Raw genomic sequence first — 15,559 nt, forward strand, 5'->3', positions numbered from 1 at the left:
GTCTATATTTTGTTTTAACAAGACTTCAGTGCCTGCCATGCCATCCAACAGGTCCTCCTAACAGGTCCTCGTCATAGTAAAACGAATCCTCTCGTATCCTGGGGAAAGCGTCTCTAAGTACACGCTTAATGTCTGACTCAATTTTGCTAAATAATTTCCTTGGCGTGTAGCCATCTCTAGTTGATCTACATATAGTCACTGCACCGGGAACAAACTGTTTCTGTGTCAGGATGTCCCTCAGTTTCTCTGTCCTCTGTTTTATTTCCAAGAAGGACGGGATGTGAAACATGACCACGGTTTCGTTTGGAGTATTGTATCCGTAACACACTCGCATACTACGTTCGCTGTCAAAGTCCGTGGTTTTCGGACTTTCGTATAGGCAGATTCCTACTTCTGCGAAAGCTTTCAGCTGATCTGTGTTCAGTTTACAGAGTTCTGTAATGAGTTCCTTCAGAGCATCCTCGCTTTCGTTGTCACACAGGTGCTGCACCAAGTTTCTCTCTCGAATGTTGTCTAAGAACTTTGGTTGCAGGGTGCTCACGGCAGAGACCAGGTTCTCAGGACTGTTGCACACACTATCATCAGCCTTTTCATTGATGGAACAGACAATTCTAAAATCGATAATGGTCTGTACTAAGTAGTTAAAAAACGAGTCCGTCTGCCTCTCTTGTCGTACGTCCGAAGCGCACACCAATCGTTTGACCCAGTGGGCTACTGTATCTATGGTTTCTTTGTTGACCCCGGCATCGACCAGAGGAGTGATTGCTGCCTCGACTCCATAGAAGTCCTCATCCACATCCAACAGGACGCTGTCCTTGGCCGTTATCCAGGTTCCAGACGAAATCAGAGATATTGCCTTTGTCTCGCTGACCATCTCGACCAGACCCGTGTACTTCATGTGGCATTCTGATTCTCTGATTGGTATTTCTTCGCTGTCGTCCGAGGCGTTGTTCATGAAGCAGTAGTTGTCCAGTTTGTACTCGCTGGACGTGGCACACGCACACAGCTGCAGCACGGGTTCGCCCGTCGCGTTATCCTTGTGGTACAGGGAGCCGTAGCGCACACGAAACGCGGCGTACTCTTTGTCACTCTGTCCCTCGTTGCTGTGTGTGTTCCACGCGGGCCACACCCAGATGTATCGGTCTATCAAACCGGCCAGAGCAGCAGCCTGTGGAAGAAAATACACCAAGAACAAAAGTTATAATACTCTCTTTATTTCTATTATTTCTAGCTTCTCTGTTAACCCCATAAAACTATGAACTATGTTTTACATGTATCTATGTCCATTATTACTGTGATTAATGTGATATATATATATATATATATATATATATATATATATATATATATATACATATATACATATACATACATATATATATATATATATATATATATATATATATATATATATATGTACAATGTTTAACATGCTAAATGATTGTAAAGTAGCGATACCAGGGCCCCAACCCTGGCACTACTATATTTGTTTTTTGGGGTCAATACACTTTATTAAAGAAAAAAAAAGCTATAATACTAAACAGGCACGGCGGAAGCAAGTAGATATCGTGAGGCGGGGGAAGGGGGGGGGGGGGCTGACTGAGTTTGAGGGCGCAAAGCAAAGTTTCTAGGGCATTCGGCATGTCCTGAAATTTCCTGCATTCTACAAGTAAAATTCATATCTGCCTTAAGATTTACTACCAATCTTATTTTTGATTTTTTATTCCCCAACACCACCACCCCAACTCTGCCGTGCTTGCTAAAATAGTATAAGGACCTCCTAGTCAGTATATTCAACACTAGTACAGGTAAATAGTTTTTTCTCAATGAATAAATGAATGTTAAACGACACAAAAGCATGTACAATAGTTTGTATATTTTAAGAAAACTCCAGTTAGGAACACAATATTGTCCATTGGGCTCTGTCGTGTGTGGGACTATACATTGGTCAAACCAGCCTTGGGATCCTCCAAAAAGACAAAGTAAGGGGGAAATATCATCATTGAAAGTGACGTCATCGCCATCCCAGAGACGAAACACTTGACAACGATTCATGATGGGAGTAATTCAATTCAATTCATTTATTTTCCGTATGCCTTACGGCACATAAGAACAAAGAGTTGAAAATGGGCAGAATTTTGAAAATAGCAATTAGTAAAAGAGTTAATAGAATTTTTTTTTTAAAGATGTTACAAGTCCTATATGTCCACGTGAGTGGCCTCGTTAAGGCCGTTAGGGTGCACAGCTTGTAGGGACGAGATGGGTTGCATCCCGTCAAAAAAAACCTAATTTGACAGTCAATAGACGTTGAAGGTGTAGTACTGTGCTAAAATACAGATCTTGAGAAGCCGGATCCGTCTGAACGAGAGAGAGAATCAGACTAGGGTATAGTCCAGTCGTCATGGGTTGGTATAGTGGTGCGGACGGGCCCGACTCCGGAGGATACAAGATGGTATCACAATAACACAAAGTAAAGTCTACAAAAGAGTAGTAGGGGCCGACCCCGCTTCCTATTTCTTCTTAGAATGGGGTGATCAATCTTCCAATGCTGCTAGGACAGGCTCGGACGTGTAGAGACTAAACGCGAACAACCGTGGCGTTCTGCAGAATGACCGTCATACGAGTCACGAAAAAAAACAAGTCAACATAGTCAGACGGAGAAATGACGTGGAGGCAAGGAACCTCGCTAAAAAAGAATCCAACCTGGTGGTGCAGACTGTCGAAACGAGAAGCGTTCCAGCGTTCAGTCAGTTCCAATGGCCGCATACATCCCAGTAGAAAACTTCACTTCGCTGACAAAAACAACAAAAGTGAAGGATCCCCAAGTCGAGCCGCGAAAGCACGTGCAGTGTGCACAAATATGTCTTACCGCGACGATCTGCAGACTGGGAATATTACATAATGAACATATGCGATCATTTCTATCCAGGCCAGAATATCTTTCGGTTTCAACATTTAAAGAGTGAGAGTGTGTTCGATATTTGGTTAGAATATATCTATATTTGGCTAAAATATGTTTCTGTAAATATGGCTGTAGCTGAAAGATATCCGTGATATGCTCGTATAGTATACATTTTGATGAATTATTTAGCAGTCATGTCTCATAAAGAATTCCTTTTCACTTCATTGTACATAGATACGATTATGAACGTAATGTTTTTATCGTTCAAACTAATTGATTTCTGTGCATCTATCCAAGTAGGCTTAGATGGGGGACTTGCAGCAACACCAACCTGCAGTTGTGGCCTGGAAGACCAAACAGCAGAACACATCTTACAGGCGTGTCCAATTCATCAAGACCTGAGACAAGCTGAGTGGCCAATCGAAACTGCCATACACACCAAACTCTATGGAAAGAGAGGCGAACTGGAAAAAACAGCTCATTTTATCTTACAGACTGGACTATTGGTCTAAATTGTGAAAGAGAAAAAAAAAAAGAGAAAAAAGATGGGGGACATAGCCCAGTGCCAATGCATTCGCCTGATGCGCGGTCGGTCTAGGATCGACCCCCGTCGGCGGGCTCATTGGGCTATTTCTCGCTCCAAACAGTGGTCCACAACTGGTGTAACAAAGGCTGTATATTTGCGTGTGCTATGTTACTTGTGGGATGGTAAAAATAAACGGATAAAAGATCCCTTGAATTACTAAAAAAAATGTAGCGGGTTTCATTTCTAAGACTGAACATAAAAAAGACCAAATGTTTGACATCCATAAGCTAATGAAGGGGCGGGACGTAGTCCAGTGGTAAAGCGCTCGCTTGATGCGCGGTCGGTTTGGGATCGATCCCCATCGGTGGGCCCATTCGGCTATTTCTCGTTCCAGCCAGTGCACCACGACTGGTATATCAAAGGCCGTGGTATGTGCTATTCTGTCTGTGGAGTAGTACATATAAAAGATCCCTTGCTGCTAATCGAAAAGAGTAACCCATGAAGTGGCGACAAGTGTAATTTTATTACATATTAATTTTTTGTTTCACGATCCATTTCCAAACCACCCCGAAAGTTCCCTTGGCGTTCCGCCTCATGTCATTGCCCCCCCCCCCCCCCCAATGGATTTTCTGGATCCGCCACTACAGTGAGATATAAATAATTTGGTGTAAGAAAACAGTTTGTTTTGTTTAACGACACCACTAAAGCACATTGATTTATTAATCATTGGCTATTGAATGTCAAACATATGGTAATTTTGATAGTCATAGAGATGAAACTCGCAAAATGTTTTCCATTAGTAGCAAGGGATCTTTTATATGCACCATCCCACAGACAGGATAGCACATACCACGGTCTTTGATATACCAGTCGTGGTGCACTGGCTAGAGCGAGAATATATATATTCCAGCTGTTGGCATCTTCGACGCCTGTGATACATTCATTTTGCGTATATTGTAAAAGTAAGTAAATAAAACAAAAAAGATAACCCATATGAATTTGAAATATATGTTTGGGGATATAGGCTACATGTATTTATTGACAGAAAAACCCCCACCCAAAAGAAGGCATTTACATACATATATAAATAACAGAAAGTAACGTTGACATATTTTACAGGTGTCAAAACATGGCGGAACGTAACTAACAAATAAAACACTGAATGCCGATTAACACTATAAGTACATTTGTTTTACACAAAATTATTTACGCTTCACACCTCTACTTTCTTTCTCCAATCTGGCCATCCACCACTATTTCTGGGCCCTATGCAAAACTGCTTGGATGACAAGTAGAACCTTTTAAAACCGATTTGGCAAACCCCATGTTATCGGGACCTTCCCCAGATTGCTCGATCTGTGATGTATCAATTTTTAACATAACTAAATGACTGGTAATTGATAAACATTAACTGATACATAAATAGAAAAGCTAAAGTTCGAGAGTGAAAACAAACAGCGCTAACAATTATTACAAATGCTCTTTGAAGTTCACCAGACCGTGTCTGTAATTATGTATTTCGTAGCGAGGCTATCCACCACTGACCTACACCGACTACCAAACAAAGGATCATTTCGTTCCGCTTAGTTGGCGATCTATTATTCTGTAATTATCACCTTACTCCTCGACAGCCCAGACCACCCGAGACGGGCGCTGAGCTTCGCTTGATTGACATGATTGACAAAACATTCGTCTTTAAAATACTATCGGCAACGATAGTTTGATCAACCCACACGCGTCGAGTTTTAGAGGTGCATACTCTATTAAATATGTATGGCGGGACCAAAGAATTAGGTCGAGAGATTGAGGTTATCGAGTTTTCGAAGGTCGTTATTACTAGCTTGTATAGCATCTCGGCCGGGACCGTCGCTTCAGATCGATAGATGGAAGTTTTCGAGAGATCGAAGGTGGAGTGATCGAAATTTGACTATATATATATATATATATATATATATATATATATATATATATATATATATATATATGTATATACTGGCTGCTATTTAAATTCGAATAACGATTTTTCTTAAGACGTTTATATTCTTTATTCTTACTACAATGAAGACGTCGTTTTGCTGCATCATCGTGGTAATGTCGTGGTGGGTAACAGGAAATCGAAACAGAGGTCCAGTGTGCCATTGTTCAGGAGTTCCGCCATCAGAATGTCCATCTATATGAATCTGAAAGTTGTTGACGATTAAACACATAAATATATATGTGTGTGTGTGTGTGTGTGTGTATATATATATATATATATATATATATATATATATATATATAGGTATGTCAATGTATGTGTGTATGTATGGAGCCGAGAGTATATCAGAATATAGCTCTAGTACCCTGACGGTAAGATAAAGGAAGGAAGTGGTTTATTTAACGACGTACTAAACACATTTTTTTATTTACGGTTGTGACGGTACATGCTCTTAATTTCTTTTCGCCTGTGGCGATATTAATTGTTTTAAAGGACCGTGTGCAGTTCCAAATGCACTTAGCCCAGATGGGCAACTTGTTACGTGATACCTTTGCGCGACGGTCGTCTAATACACACCCAGCCCAGGTGCGGAGCCCAGGTGGCCAGTAGTTACGTAATACCTCCGCAAGTGCGGTTTTTACAACCGTGATTTCTGGCGAACTGGCGACAGCCAGTCTGACGATCTAAGAAAATATACCGACTCTGGGAGAGGTGGAAATATCAGATGATAGGTGAGGTATCGCGTTGTACCCCCAGGCGATATTCGCTGTCTCTGAGAGTTTTGAATAAATAGCTAGGATTTTAGATATATCGGAGAAACATATTGGAAGGCTCCAGGGAACGTTCGTCCGTTTGGTCTTGGTAAATATCATTTCTGCTCTGTGTATAACCTTGATGTGATTGATGTGACTTTAAATATTTTAATACTGTATTATACCAATATTATTTAGACGGTGCTGCCGGTCATCTGACGCAGTAATCTGTAGGCTCACTGTCCTAAATAATTATAAAAAGCTTAACCAGTCATCCTAGAGGACCTAGGTAAACTGTAGGTTATTGTCTTTATTGTGATAGATACCAGTATTAATTCTGTATTACAAGGTTATTGAACGAGTAGTAAGGGTTAATTAAAAATTAACCAGTTAGGAATAGAGTGTAATTCCTTTATTAATTAAGTTCTCCTGGAAGCGTTTCTCAATTATCACACGTGTGGGTGTTGTGTCACAGTGAAGTGATTAGCATATTGTGTAAACTAGACACCTAGAGATTAACTAAGTGATCAGGGTTGTTATTATTTGTTGTTGTTAATTAACTACTGCGGCAGTACATTTGTCAGCGTAGGTTAATACAGATTCCAAAGTGTATTGTGTTTTGTTGTGTTTTCTAGTGAACTAAACGTGCTATAATAATATATACTTTATATAAGATCTTATCTCTGATTATACCTAGACGAGCCACATTAGGGTATAACCGCCCGTTACAGAGAGATCTAATAGATATACAGTTAGGAGGGATATTTGGACAATCGTGTTTCATTCAGTTACGGGTATTATAGGATCCCCGTGACAACGGTTATATGGCGTCACACAGATATTGAGGAAGGAAACCCGCTGTCGCAACGTCATGGGCTACTCTTTTCGATTAGCAGCAAGGGATCTTTTATATGCATCATCCCACAGACAGGGTAGTACATACCACAGCCTTTGATATATCAGTCGTGGTGCATTGGCTGGAACGAGAAATAGCCCAATGGGCCCACAGACGGGAATCGATTCCAGACCGACTGCGCATCGAACGAGCACTTTACCACTGGGCTTCGTCCCGCCACCGTCCCATATGTGTACCCAGGATAGCGTACGTGAATCTTGGTATCCTGTCTGTGAGATGGTGCACATAAAAGATGTCTTGCTACTAATGGAAAAAAAATGTAGCGGGTTTCCTCTCTAAGACTATATGTCAAAATTACCAAATGTTTGACATCCAATAGCCGATGATTAATAAACCAATTTGCTCTAGTGGTGTTGTTAAACAAAACAAACTTTAACTTGTAACTGTCCAAATGTCCGTCTTGCCCTTACGGTTAGAGTACTCGGGATAACCTCAATAAATCAAAACTTATAATGAGCACAATTTCATAAATCTTAAGACTGTTAATTATGTTTGGTACTCAGTTCACTAATTGTGCAACAAATTATGAGAGTATGTTTTTATTTTATCTTTAATGACTATTCATTTGTAATTCTTTAAAAAAAAGAGATTACATTTATATTATGTCATGCCTTTATGAAAATTATATCCTGGAGTGCCAGTCTCCAGAACAGTGTTCCTGAACCTTGATTGAATACAGTCACGTCAAATGCTATAAAAGTAATGTAAAGTTTGTGAAAATTACCACTGAAGTCTTCTTTGTATAAAGATGTTAATTTTAGATGTTAATTTAAATTCGCTTCATGCGCGTTCGGTCAGGAATCAATACCTGTCGGTGGGCCCATTTGGACCTTTCTCGTTCCGACCACTGTATCACGACTGGTATATCAAAGGCTGTGGTATGTGCTATCCTGTCTGTGGGATGGTGCATATAAAAGATCCCTTGTTACTAATGAAAAAATGTAGGGGCTGATTCGGGCCACTTAGTGCTATGCAAATCAAGGGTAGATAAGTATGTTTCTAATAGAGGCTATATGTCTGACATCCAATAGGCGATCATTAATAAATCAATGTGCTCTAGCGGTGTCATTAAACAAAACAAACTTACAGACATTTAAGTAACATGTGTCGAGTAAGGAAGGAAGCGCTCACGAACTGTTTTACTGGTTTTTATCTTGTTCTATGGTATCTATCACAAACATGTAACAATAAGCCACCCCCTCCTCTAATGACATCCAGTCACATTGGTTTAACATCAAGTCTCCCAAAATGTCACCCAGTCACATTTATTTAACATGACAAGCCTCCCAAAATTATATCCTATCACATTATTTTAACATGACAAGCCTCCCAAAATAATATCCTATCACATTCTTTTAACATGAAACGCCTCCCAAAATGACATCGTATCACATTCATTCAATATGACAAGCTTCCCAAAATAATATCCTATCACATTCGTTTAACATGACAAGCCTCCCAAAATAATATCCTATCACATTCTTTTAACACGACAAGCCTCCCAAAATTACATCGTATCACATTTATGTAATATGACAAACCTCCCAAAATAATATCCTATCACATTCATTTAACATGACAAGCCTCTCAAATGTATATCATGTCACATTCTTTTAACATGATAAGCCTCCCAAAATGCCATCCAATCACATTTATTTAACATGACAAGCCTCTCAAAATAATATCCTATCACATTCTTTTAACATGACAAGCCTCCCAAAATGACATCGTATCACATTCATTCAATATGACATGCCTCCAAAAATAATATCCTATCACATTCTTTTAACATGACAAGCCTCCCAAAAGGACATCGTATCACATTCATTCAATATGACAAGCCTCCCAAAATAATATCCTATCACATTCTTTTAATATGACAAGCCTCCAAAAATTATATCCTATCACGTTCATTTACTATGACAAGCCTCCCAAAATGACATCATATCACGTTCAATTAATATGACAAGCCTCCCAAAATAATATCCTATCACATTCTTTTAACATGACAAGCCTCCCAAAATAATATCCTATCACATTCTTTTAATATGACAAGCCTCCCAAAATTATATCCTATCACATTCATTTAACATGACAAGCCTCCCAAAATTACATCATATCACGTTCATTTACTATGACAAGCCTCTCAAAATGACATCATATCACGTTCATTTAATATGACAAGCCTCCCAAAATGACATCATATCACGTTCATTTAACATAATAAGCCTCCCAAAATGTCTTGTGAGCGCTCGGCCTCATGAACACATGGTACGGAAGTTAATCGTTAGTGATTAGTTCGTGAATTAAATTAGCCTAAACAACGTTTTACAATGACTGTGCTGTCAGTACTTACCAAAACATTACCTCTTTTCGGAATATAACCCTGACGAACAGCATCAAACCAGTACTTTACCACTACAATAAACATAAACGGACAATTTGAAATGTGAACATAGCAATTTGAACAAATAAGAAACTTTCTTTCTTTCTTTCAACTTATGTTCGTACTTATATCCAATTACGGTTCAAGTACGATGTCCTGGGTACACACCTCCGCTATCTGTGCTGTCTAGGACAGTGGTTAGTTGTTAGTTGTTTGTGGTTAGTGAGAGAGGAGAAGAGGATGTAGTGGTCTTACACCTACCCATTGAAACTCGTTAAAACTCGCTCTGGGTAGGAGTCGGTACTGCGATGCGAACCCATTACCTACCAGCGTTATGTCTGATGACTTTACCACGACACCACCGAGTCCGGTAATAAGAAACTTAATTTAATATGCACAATCTTTGCACCACACCATCCCGAATCCGCCTAAATATTCACTTATTTCTAGCATATAAGAACTATAAAAGATAGAATGTAGATGACACAGCCAACGCACTCTTTCATCAACTCGGGGCGGGACGTAGCCAAGTGGTAAAGCGCTCGCTCGAAGCGCGATCGGTCTGGGATTGATCCCCGTCTGTGGGCCCATTGGGCTATTTCTCGTTCCAGCCAGTGCACCACGATTGGTATACCCTGCCTGTGGGATGGTGCATATAAAATATCCCTTGCTGCTAATCGAAAAGAGTAGCCCATGACGTGGCGACAGCGGGTTTCCTCTCTCAATATCTGTGTGGTCCTTAACCATATGTCTCACGCCAAATAACCGTAAATAAAATATGTTGAGTGCGTCGTTAAATAAAACATTTCTTTCTTTCTTTCTGAAGACCAAATGTCTGACAATCACTATTTTTACAAATGCCCGTTCGATTTTGTATTGTGCAGAGATACGACCTAGATCGCGGTTAAAGGTTTTTGTAGTTCGGATGATTATTTTACCAATATGTTCAAGTGGTTTCGTTAAAACAAAAACAAAACAAAACAAAAAAAACATGCGACGTGTGCCCTCACATATTAGACGGGGCCCGGGCGGTGCCCTTTGAACATTGGATCGCATTGGAGACAGTGCGGCCGCCAGGGCGTCGGCCGGACGCCGCTAGATAATCTGGCGGGCGCCGGCTGATCAAAGAACAGGTCGGTAGGCGTCCTGGCGGAGCCCGGCCGGGCGACTGGCGATTGATGTCGGGCTTCCCCCCAGCCTCTGGTGATCTGGCGACCGCCTAAAGATTTTGACGAAAATTATTGCGGAAAACAAATCCGCCGGGCGCCGTGGGATTTTAACGGCCCCCTCACGGCCACCCTACGATAGCCTCACGGCCCCCTCACGGATCCTGGGCGATTTGTACAACATCGGCCGGGCGCCCCGCTGGTCCCAACAGCCCCCCCCCACCCCTCCCGGCGGCTTCTAAACGGCCCCCACAACTTTATACAACGCATCTATATATACTCTAGGTGCGGAGGCCGGGGGGAAGCCCGACATCAATCGCCAGTCGCCCGGCCGGACTCCGCCAGGACGCCTACCGACCTGTTCTTTGATCAGCCGGCGCCCGCCAGATTATCTAGCGGCGTCCGGCCGACGCCCTGGCGGCCGCACTGTCTCCAATGCGATCCAATGTTCAAAGGGCACCGCCCGGGCCCCGTCTAATATGTGAGGGCACACATCGCAGACATGAAATTCGCCCGATTCATCCACGGGCTCTAAATCCCCCGGCGGACGCCGGCTGATATGTGAGGGCCCCTTTACAGCCTGAGATCAATAGCATCATAAAATCGGGGCGACATAAATCCTTGACCTTGTTCAAGGATTTAACGCAAGAAAATTAATTTTAACGACTTTGTTAACATGTGTTTCCAAATAATTAACATATTCATTGTTAAGAATTAACTAAGCAGTTTTGTTGTCGGTTACCAATACAGATAATTCATTCCGTCTTCGTGTTTATCGGGAATCCATAATTTGCCTATCCTGGTCATTATAGGCGTGGTTTCTGTATCAGTGTTTTGAACACACAGTTACCTGCTGTTACATCCACTCAATTCATACTTAGCTCACATCTGCTAGAAGTTGGTCAAGCAAGCTTTAAGGTCAGTCACAGTTTCATAAATAAGTCAAATACCGATGCTGTAATCGATACAAGTTAAAACGTTACATTTCCACTGGCGTAGAAGCGAGGGACGCGCGGGGGGGGGGGGGGGGGGGGGGGGCGGGCTTGTGTGTGTGTGTGTGTGTGTGTGTGTGCGCGCGCGCGCCCCTCCCACACCATTTTTGGCATCTTCCGACGCCCGTGCGTTTGTTTTTGTTTTAACGAAACCACTTGAGCATATTGGTAAAATAAATCATCCGAACTACAAAAACCGTTAACCGCGATCTAGGTCGTATCTCTGCACAATACAAAATCGAACGGGCATTTGGAAAAATAGTGATTGTCAGACATTTGGTCTTCAGAAAGAAAGAAAGAAATGTTTTATTTAACGACGCACTCAACACATTTTATTTACGGTTATATGGCGTCAGACATATGGTTAAGGACCACACAGATATTGAGAGAGGAAACCCGCTGTCGCCACGTCATGGGCTACTCTTTTCGATTAGCAGCAAGGGATCTTTTATATGCACCATCCCACAGACAGGGTATACCAGTCGTGGTGCACTGGCTGGAACGAGAAATAGCCCAATGGGCCCACAGACGGGGATCAATCCCAGACCGATCGCGCATCGAGCGAGCGCTTTACCACTTGGCTACGTCCCGCCCCGAGTTGATGAAAAAGTGCGTTGGCTGTGTCATTTACATTCTATTTTTTATAGTTCTTATAAGTTAGAAATAAGTGAATATTTAGGCGGATTCGGGATGGTATGGTGCAAAGATTGTGCAAAGCAGTGTGTGTACCTTTGAATTTTGAGTTATAGATTTTGTGTTCTAGATTTGGCGTATGGAAGGAAGGAAGGAATATTTTATAACAACGCACTCAACACAGTTTATATTCATTACTGTTATATGGCGTCGGACATATGGTTAAAGACCACAGAGATAATGAGAGAGGAAACCCGCTGCCGCTACGCAATGAGGTAACTTGCCCTTTCCGATTAGCAGCGAGGGATCTTTTACATGCATCATGCCATAGACGGGATGGTAAATACCTTAGCCTTTGTTACACCGGCTGTGGAGCAATGACTAAACGAGATATAGGTCAATGGGCCTACCTTCAGGGATCGATCCTAGACCGACCGCGCATCAGGCAAGCGCTTTACCACTGGGCTACGTTCCTTCATCTTGCGTATAACAAGTTTCAGGTATGGATTTCGCCATTAGCGTACGACTGTAAACAAATCGGTGAATTACAAAATTGTTTTATATATATTAAAAGCGCAGACCCTAGTGTTAACCCGTGAAAAATGAACACTAAGTTTAGTTAATTTACAGACCTGTAACTCATTTGGATAAAGTTACAATAGAGTGAAAGAAGAGGCTGTGACGTTAAAACAGGAAATATCCTTAAAAATAGACTAGAACTCGAATCAATAAACCGCTACTTCTCAGACGCGAACTCGAATCAATAAAGCGCTACTTCTCAGACGCACGTGCGTTTTTAAAAATATCAAAAATGCAATTTTTGGTACTACAAACACAAGACCAGAAACACTTCGGTTCTATGGAAATGGATAATCTAAAGAATAAAATATAAGTAATGTTTGATTTCAGTGCTGATAAACCTGTCTGTGGGATGGTGCATATAAAAGATCCCATGCTACTTACTGAAAATGTAGCGGGTTTCCTTTCTAAGACCGTACGGCCTCGGTGGCGTCGTGGTAGGCCATCGGTCTACAGGCTGGTAGGTACTGGGTTCGGATCCCAGTCGAGGCATGGGATTTTTAATCTAGATATCGACTCCAAACCCTGAGTGAGTGCTCCGCAAGGCTCAATGGGTAGGTGTAAACCACTTGCACCGACCAGTGATCCATAACTGGTTCAACAAAGGCCATGGGTTGTGCTATCCTGCCTGTGGGAAGCGCAAATAAAAGATCCCTTGCTGCTAATCGGAAGAGTAGCCCATGTAGTGGCGACAGCGGGTTTCCTCTCAAAATCTGTGTGGTTCTTAACCATATGTCTGACGCCATATAACCGTAAATAAAATGTGTTGAGTGCGTCGTTAAATAAAACATTTCTTTCTTTCTTTCTTTCTAAGACCGTATGTCAAAATTATCAAATGTTTGACATCCAATGGCCGGTGATTAACAAATCAGTGTGCTCTAGTGGTGTCGTTAAACAAAACAAACATTCATACTGGTTAAACAAAACTGTCACGGAAACATGCATAGCTTTCAGTTACCCTCATGGTGTTCCTCCACGATGTACACAGGAATCGGTGGCCCACGTTCCTGGTTGAGATGCCTGCTCTCCAGACTAGTGAACGATGACGAACTGTAGCAGCTGCCGATGTCGCGCATCCGCCACGTGAACAGCCAGCACGTTGCCAGGAAGACGACCACGGCGACGGTAATCTCAACGTACCTCACTTTGCGGAACATCGTGCTGTTGATGCACAATCCGAGACAACGGTGGAAAGTTGGAAATCTAAAACATTTATAGAGAAAGTGATTCATTTCAATGAAACTGTTTTTGTAGTTGTTATTGTTGTTAATGATGGTGTTGGGGTTTTTTTTTGGTGGGGTTTCTGTTGTTGTTGTTATGGGAGGGGGGTGGTTGTGGTCACGAATTCAATTAAAAAGGGGGACATCCTGAATTTAAAGGGACATTCCTGAGTTTGCTGCATTGTAAAATGTTTCCGACTAATACAATATTTCTACGATTAAACTTGTCTGTATATTCAATGTGTTTCCGGTCGTCTTAATATTTGTAAGAAGCCCAAACTGGATTTTGTCTTCAAATAATTTCGTATACACGAAAAAAATATTTTTTAGGAAATAAAATGAACTTTAACCTAATACAAATGTTAGAACGATCAGAAACACGTTTAATAAACAGCCACTTATAATTTATGCAGAAAATATATTTGATATGTAATTACAATCGTTAAAAAGTCTCTGTTAGTCGATAACATCTTTAAAATTGTAGCAAACTTAGGAATGTCCCTTTAAAGTCATTGTAGCCTTTTTTCGTCCAATACAGCCAATTTGTAATGATTAAAAAAAAACCTCTTTTTTTTGCAACGAATTCAATTAAAGGGAACATCTTGAATTTACAGTCACTGTGGCCTTTTTTCGGCCAATATAGTCTGCTTATTATGATTTTTTTTTTTTTTTTTCGTTTTTGCCATGAATTCAATTAAAAGGAATATATTCAATTTACAGTCATTGTAGAATATTTTCGGCCAATGTAGTCTGCTTATCATGATTTTTAAAAATACTCTTTTTTGCCACGAATTAATGAATTAACGTTTAACGACACCCCAGCACAAAAATACATGTAATTCAATTAAAAGGAATATCATGAATTTCATTGTAGCATGTTTTCGGCCAGTAATGTCAAAGAACTTAAATGTTCTTGTTTACACAGTGAATATTCGTCTAAAGTATTCGAGGCTTTCCTGGATATCCAAATGTTTGCTACAGCTTAGTAACTGGTTTAACGTGTCCATATGTCACTAGGGTTTCGAACACGCCTATCCCAAGTCCGGCCTCCGATAGGAATGTTTGCAGTAACTGAATATGTATTTTTACACGTAATAATAAATGTATTGTTTTTCAAACTGCCAAACAAAATTTGAAATAATTAGTGAAAGGGAATCCCGAATATAAAGATTTTAAAGAAGGTCCACTTTAATTTCTTTTAAAATACTATCGAAGGTTTACCTCACCACAGTAAATCTTGCATACAATCTAACAAACATTATAACAGTTTAGGCGAAATCACAGCAACATATAAATATTAAGAAAGGAATACTTACTTTTATCAAAACACATCATCAAATTCAGTTGATTAACAAAAAAAACAAAAAACAAAAAAAACAATACACTTAATCCGTTTGGGGATTTTGACTTGTAAAAGCTGAAGAAAAAACCTGTAGTGTCAATTTTTACATCTAATTATATATTTACATGTATATCTAACAGAATAACAATGTTTTTACGGTACCTCGT

At 40.7% G+C, this 15,559-nt stretch overlaps 1 protein-coding gene across 1 annotated transcript; it reads right to left on the reverse strand.

The window, feature by feature from the left end:
- LOC121380115 (UPF0489 protein C5orf22 homolog) lies at positions 1–14,028 on the reverse strand. Its single transcript, XM_041508887.1, has 4 exons — positions 13,789–14,028; positions 9,431–9,492; positions 5,483–5,608; positions 1–1,168 (listed from the first exon to the last, which is right to left on the reverse strand). The coding sequence occupies exons 1-4, from the start codon at positions 13,985–13,987 to the stop codon at positions 26–28; spliced, it is 1,530 nt and encodes a 509-aa protein (XP_041364821.1). The 5' UTR covers positions 13,988–14,028; the 3' UTR covers positions 1–25.
- Positions 14,029–15,559: the final 1,531 nt, after the last annotated feature.

The sequence above is a fragment of the Gigantopelta aegis genome, chromosome 8 (assembly GCF_016097555.1).
Source record: "Gigantopelta aegis isolate Gae_Host chromosome 8, Gae_host_genome, whole genome shotgun sequence".
Taxonomy (NCBI): domain Eukaryota; kingdom Metazoa; phylum Mollusca; class Gastropoda; order Neomphalida; family Peltospiridae; genus Gigantopelta; species Gigantopelta aegis.